We start from the raw sequence: 6,742 nt of genomic DNA on the forward strand, positions 1-6,742 counted from the left end.
ATACTACTTTCACAAAACAGAAGCAACAGAGAAAGACCCAATAAAGCAAAGACAGCAGGAACCAATACAAAACATTAGAGTGGCACTGGAAATTCTTCCACTGGCTCAAAAATTACAGGTGGTGAGATGACAGAGCTAGAATGACAAAGAGAAAAGAATGGGGATGTTTGAAATGAGAGCAGTGTCCCTAATGAATGACTAGGAAATATTAAACATTCTTCTTCCTCATCAAAATTACTTCACCTGCACAAGAAAAGTATCAGTTCAAAGAGATGCTGAATTTTAAACTATAACATGTTGAAGTAAAATTATATCCTATTCTTTGAGGCCTCATTTTTGTAATGATTTCCAGGCAGGCAGTCCCTTGGAACCAGTGAGGTTCTCTGGGGATCCCAGGTTTCACCTGCAAACAGAGCACTACAGAGTAGGATTAAGTGATATATATGATTCTGCCTAACTATTTTAATCCCTCAAAGTTATTTTAGTAAACTTACTTTAATTAAAAATTAGCCAGTGTAGTCAAATCTAAGTTCAATGTTTGAACAATTAAAGGACCATATTTGAAAACCAATTAACAGAAACTCCTGAGGGTTGCTTCAACGCAAGAATGTAACTAGGTAATAAAAATATGACCCCCGAAGCACAAACTCCAAAGTGCTTTTCAAGATTTTTTTGCAATGACAGGCTGCACATATTTAAGTCAAATGCCGGTACGTAGGTCTGAGCCAGATGAATGGCTACAAACACTAATCAGCTTGAAGTAACCTGATGAATGACAACAAACAGTTCTCAGTTCAACAGATTTTGATGCTTGCTTTCAATTCATATCGGTTGCCTTAAAATTTTGGGTTTGCTTGAAGCTTTTATGCAACTGAACCCAAATTACTTCTATGGAAATACCTGTGCGTGTTGCAACGTAGACACTTAAGTTTACACTTGTACATACTAGGATCTGAATTGCTCCTTGTTTTCAACTCACACACCTGATGTTATGCTGACTGGAATACAATTTTTATTCAAGTTCTAACTGTGTCTTTGAAACTATACAAAGACCACAGTAATGTTCAATCTCACATTTTTCACCTGTTCCAAGTTCTGTATTTTATTTATATCCATTTCTGTTTAGTTTGTTGTTGTTTTTTTATTATTCCAAAATAATTGCCTACCAGAGTGAAGTGAAAGCTTTGTTGAGCCAAAACCTCTGCTCTGTCCTGCAAGGGAGCTACCATTGATAACATGTTCTTTGTATTATTTACTAATCCACCTTGGTTTACAGTTCTTAGTAATTTACATGAAGATTTCTTAATCTGCCAATGCCTGGAGTGACAGAAGTGCTGTGAGCTTCAGCAGGAGGCCTGATGCTGCAGAACTACCAGCCAGAGTTTTCCCACCTCTCTTACAGGGATGATACCACTGAACTGAGACTCTGGAGGAGTTCATAAACTTCTTCAGTTGCAAGCTCGTGGCTTTGCAACAATAAAATAAATCTCCATTCTTCCACAGGTCTTCACTCCTCTTTGTACTCTTGCACCTACCTCTCCTCAGGATAGCAGTAGAATTCGATGACATTGTGACATCCTCATATGTGTAACAGTGATGTTACCAGCAAGTCAGCAAACAATCTACCTCCTCTCTTAACTTCTCAATTCACTTGTATGCTATAATTAAAAATTATTCTTTAGACTAAACAGTAGCAGTAGAGGGGGTTTTATTCCTAAAATCACACAAATGTTTTTACTAAGTTCTGTTACCAAGAATGCAATAAAAAAATGGAGCAGAGAAAGAGTAATCTAAAACCAAAAAAACAAAACCAACAAACCAAAAAACCAAACGCAAACTAAATTAAATCAACTCAGGTGATCATTACCATAAAGGATACTTCAGAAGACTATCCCTAAACTCTTTCAGGTTAAAGGTTCATCAGTAGATAAACCTAGCAGCCCTTCTTTTACACATTTAGAGATTAAAACAGTTCACATTATTCAACATCCATAAAGCATCAATCTTCTGTGAATTTTCTTGTCACGAAGCTAGAGAATGTATAAGATCCCAACACATTCCTGATGCTGATCTAAATAAATCTGATTGCATACACAGGCAGACAGACTGCATAAGTAGATAAACCGCTCAAAATGTTAACATGTTTTATCACTTTTAAACTCATCGGGAATTTAGCATATTACTTCATACACAAAAGCTCCAGCTACAAAGACCCACAATGATTTAATCAGTCCTACCAAGTTATTAAGAACAACTAATGATGCCAAATCAGGCAAGTTTGAAGATGATGAATATTTATAAGGTTTTGATATGCAGTTCATTTTGAAGAAATTCTAAAGTCTTGCTACAATTAAAGGATTTTCAGAACTGCGATCTGCAGCTTTTTGCCAAGTCTGTAACCGACTCGGAAAACTCCCTCCTAATGATGGTGGCCAGGGCAGATGCCTGCCTTGCTCTCATTCCCAGAAGGGTCTAGCTTCTACAGCTTCTAGATCACAGCAGTAAAATGTGGTCTGCCACAGGTTTCACCGCCAACGTGACAGTAGAAACACTGGTGTGGTACAGGAATTACCAGTAGAATTAATGAGACAATACCACGTGTAAACTTGGCAAAAACAAGGGCCCTGGTAGCTTCACATGTAAGATCAGGCCCCAGCTAAGTAACTGGCCTGAGTAGCAAAATGATGTGTGTTTTCAACAGTGCTGTGTTAGTTAAACAGGATGGGATATACAATCAAGACACCATAAAGCTAATTTACGGCCCTAAAACTACATTCCTTAACTTGACCATTCCACAGTTTCCAAAGCACCGAGTAAAAAAGTCAAACAAAAAGGCAGGATTTTATACAATCTGATTTCAGACATAGCAATAAAGGAAAACAAGTTTTTAAAAATTTCTAAATCACTTCAGCTTACTTTTCCTCTCTCTTCAAAAACTGCCCCAAACAATTCATCAACACACACCCTCCAGGGTAAACAAGTTTTATCCAGGTTCACCAGAAATAGAAAACAATTGAAATTAATCTTTCCCTAGCACTTCTTTGCTTTAGTTTGTTTTGAGATTGCTGAAAATTAGGCAAATTGCAAAACTGTTTTGAAAGATTGGTCCTTTTTGAAATGTAAGTAAAATTATCTGGTTTTAATCTTTAGATCATAAGATGATATAGGATCCTCAGAATGATTTCACAAATGTGGCATAGTATTTTGGCTTGCATCATTATTTTCATCAGTCTCAAATTAAGTGCTAAGAACAAGACTGATTAAGACTAGTTTCTGTGTTACATGACCAGCTGCTTGAAAGTGTATTTTACTCACTTTCTTCAGAAATGCACTCATTAATTCAATTAATTGCTTTATGCATTGAATACTTGCAAACCAGTGGTTCTCATTCTGTCTTCCCCCCTCCCTGAGATTTTTCCTCCACCACACTATGGCTTGGTCCACAACCACAGTGCAGCAGTGGTGTCTAGCACATGGCCTTGTACACACTAGGAAACATTAAACTAGATGCTACAGGAGGGACCTCTGTGCTTTATTCTAACTGTATTTTGATGTGTATTTCATACATTTTATCTGCAAGTAGCACATCAGATTGCCCGAGACTCTTTGTAAAGCCAACTCACTTAACACTTTATGTTACCATCTGTCTCCTACTCTCAAAAAGAAAAACTTGTGAGGTCTGAATTAAAAAACAAGATGAGACTAAAACTTTAGTTATACTGCATAACAAGAAATACACAGAAAGATTAGAGAACTGGCAAGAAAATCTGATCTAGCAACAAAGAAAGAACTTTAGGATTCTGAATCATGAAGAGTACTGTAATCCCACATTAAAAGCAATTGCTTATCTAACACGAGAGCTTTGACATAACCAACAGACCTATAACAACGAGCAGTTTCCAAGAGTCAGCAGTGTGTTTCAACACAGGAAGTCCTGGCTGTTTACCTATTTTGTGTCTCAGTTTTCATGATTTTGGACAATTCCGTTCTAGTTCTACTGTTAACGCTATACATAAACTCTCAACTCTACAGCATTTTTTTCCATTTCAATTGTTCACGCAAGCTATAGTTCTGACTCATTCTAAAAACAAGTTGCAGAAGGTCAGATCTAAATAGAAAGCTACAGTCAAGCAACTTTCTAACAAGCTCCATCAAAAATCACCTTATTACATATATGCAGTTCTATCTTATAAGCATATTTTGTCAACTTACAGACATCATAAAAGCTGATAACATAAAGATGCTCATTGACAGACTATGCATATACAAATACATAGCTGCAGACGCCAAACTCATTAAATCAATTCCTCTACAGATAGTTTTATTAGAAAAATTTTTATTCCTATCTTGCTAAAAGATTAATATATCAAATTATGAAAGCATCTAATACAATAGAATTGATATATCAAAAATATCAACCCAACATGTGATTTCTCAAAAGATCTGACAGTATTTTTAGTAAATTACTTCTACAATAACCTGCAATGACCCCTAGCTATGAGCCTAACACCTTCCAGTTCAGTGAAACACTAGAGATAATGAACTTTTTGTCCCTTCCCTCTTTCTTATTCTGGACCTAACAGGGTAGGGAACTACTTTTGCATTCATGTGCAAAATAAGTTATATCCTTGACACTTTGATCAAAGTCCCAAAGGCACCATTTCATCTAAGGGATTAAGCCACAGCCTTACAAGCGACTAAAGACAGAAATGAGAAAGGAAGCCAAAAAACCCCCATGCAAACATGCAAATAGGAACCCTTCTAAGGACTTTCCAACTCAAACAGATAATTTCAATGCTGTACATGAGATGAAAAAGAAGAGATAGTAAGTTCTAACTGACAAATTATCTTGCTACTTGATGTGCAGACGAAGGTTAAAAATTATATGAGAAGAGAAAGTAAAAGCTGAAAAAGGGGAGAAAGTATGAACAAAATTCAGAAATGGAAACTGGGAACATGTAATTGAAAAAAAAGATTCTTAATTTTCACGTGTTCACCATCTTAAAAAAAATCACAACGTGAAAGCACTATGCTGCTCTCATTTCATTATTATTTATGTAAATTCTAATTCACAATTAAAATTAAACAGATAATTAAACCATGGTTGTAGAAAGTATGAAAACACAACAGGCCTACTCACATACATAAAGTTAAGTCCAAATACTGCATATATTCACATGCTTAAATAGGAATAATCTAGCAGGAAAAACTACAGCCCGAGCAAAGCACTGGCTCCAAATATACATTGTGGATTACCTTTACAATACTGAAGCGTACATAGCAATTATGAACAAGAACAGTGCATCCGAATTTTGACACACTAGCATTGACAGCATGAGTCATCATAACTCACTTTTTTTTCCCCTGAAAGATGCTACTTTTGACATGTCTTACTTTTGCAGTGCTAAACATAGACTTTGCTATTAAGATAGAGACAGCATTAAAGAAATAAAGAAAACAACTTAGCTTCATTCCCTCACCCAGATCCCTTCCTGGAACAACTTTGCCGAGTTGTTACGCAGTTTTAATTTGCCCCTAAAGTGAGCCATACTCCCGCCCATTCCTCCCTCAATCGAGGTCCCTTACTGTCTCCACTGGAACCGGTAACACACATACACACCAAAAAAAATCCAAGACCCGCACAATGCCAGATCGTTGCAAACTGGAGGCTCCCATCAACTTTCTGTAACTCTGTAGCAGTTTCTTTTTAAATAATCTACACATTTTTTTCAAAGTATTTATGGCTTAAGAAGTCATGGCAAGTTAAGCAATATGAAAATTCCGTTGTTAGGTTTTTTTTTTGTTTGAGGGGATAAACAACAAAGCAAGCCCACCGGGCAACTAAAGTCGCGCCATAGCCGTATGGCTGCTGACTAAGGCTGCTTCGCTAACGGAGGTGCAGCTGGAGACACAGCAGCACGCCAGCCCCGCCGTACACCGGGCTCTCCCGGGCGGGCCCTGCCGGGGGCGGCAGGCAGGACAGGACGCAGGCCTCCCCAGCACATACGGGCCCGCCGCCCCCAGCTCCCCCACCGCTTCCCCCCAGAGAGCTTCGCCGCCAGCCCCGCGTTTCCGCAGCCGCGGCTAGAGCTCCCGTGGCTCCCCACAGCCCCGGGGTGAAGCCGCACTCGGGGCTGAGCTGCCACTCCTCCGGCCGCACAAGGTGCCCCCGCCCCGGCCTCGCCGCCACCTCTTACACAACACAGAGGAGGACAGGAGCGGATCTCCGACCTCACTGCCCGCCACACAGTGCCGGGAACCGGGGGCCTGCCCCGGCCCCCCCGCCCCGGCCCCCGCCGCACACGCACCGTACCCGAGACAGCTGCGCCGCCGCCACTGAAGGAAAGACCGGGAGGCCGGGGCGGCCCAGGGGCGCACTAAGCCCAGCAAAGTCCGCCTCAGCACAGGAAGCAGCCACTGCCGCATATCCCGGCCCCACCGCCAGCACCCGGCCTCTCCCCGCCACCGCCTGCCGCCCGCCCCGGCCCGGCTCCGCTCGCCTCAGCACGCGCCGCTCCTCGCCGCCGCGGCCGGCGGCGGCGCCATCTTCTCCGCCCGCCTCCCCTCGCCGCTTGGCCAATCCCTCCCCGGCGCCCTCGGGGTCCCGTCCGCCCTCCTCACCCGGCGGGGCCACGGCCACCGCGCTGGGCCTAGCGGAGCCCGTACCTGGGGGTGTGGAAGGTTGCCTCTGCTGCCAGGAGGGCTGAGGCTGCGGCTGGGGAGGGGGCAGGGGGCCTCTGGG

At 41.6% G+C, this 6,742-nt stretch overlaps 1 protein-coding gene across 7 annotated transcripts in view; it reads right to left on the minus strand.

Annotated features, from left to right (window-relative positions):
• IDE (insulin degrading enzyme) overlaps window positions 1-6,742 on the minus strand; it is a 67,235-nt gene that overhangs the window by 59,982 nt on the left and 511 nt on the right. The window contains exon 1 of one of the 7 annotated variants that reach the window (XM_054832361.1): window positions 6,667-6,725. The exons of 1 other annotated variant lie outside the window; for it this stretch is intronic. Coding sequence is in view for 3 of the 6 variants with exons in the window: in XM_054832357.1 (XP_054688332.1) it covers window positions 6,314-6,426 (113 nt within the window). In the remaining 3 variants the exon portion in view is untranslated. Of the gene's footprint in view, window positions 1-5,620; window positions 5,785-6,313; window positions 6,726-6,742 lie in introns of those variants that run through there. 5 more of the 7 variants (XM_054832365.1, XM_054832360.1, XM_054832357.1 and 2 more) reach the window with 5 other exon arrangements.

Source organism: Grus americana, chromosome 7 (genome assembly GCF_028858705.1).
Source record: "Grus americana isolate bGruAme1 chromosome 7, bGruAme1.mat, whole genome shotgun sequence".
NCBI classification, from domain to species: domain Eukaryota; kingdom Metazoa; phylum Chordata; class Aves; order Gruiformes; family Gruidae; genus Grus; species Grus americana.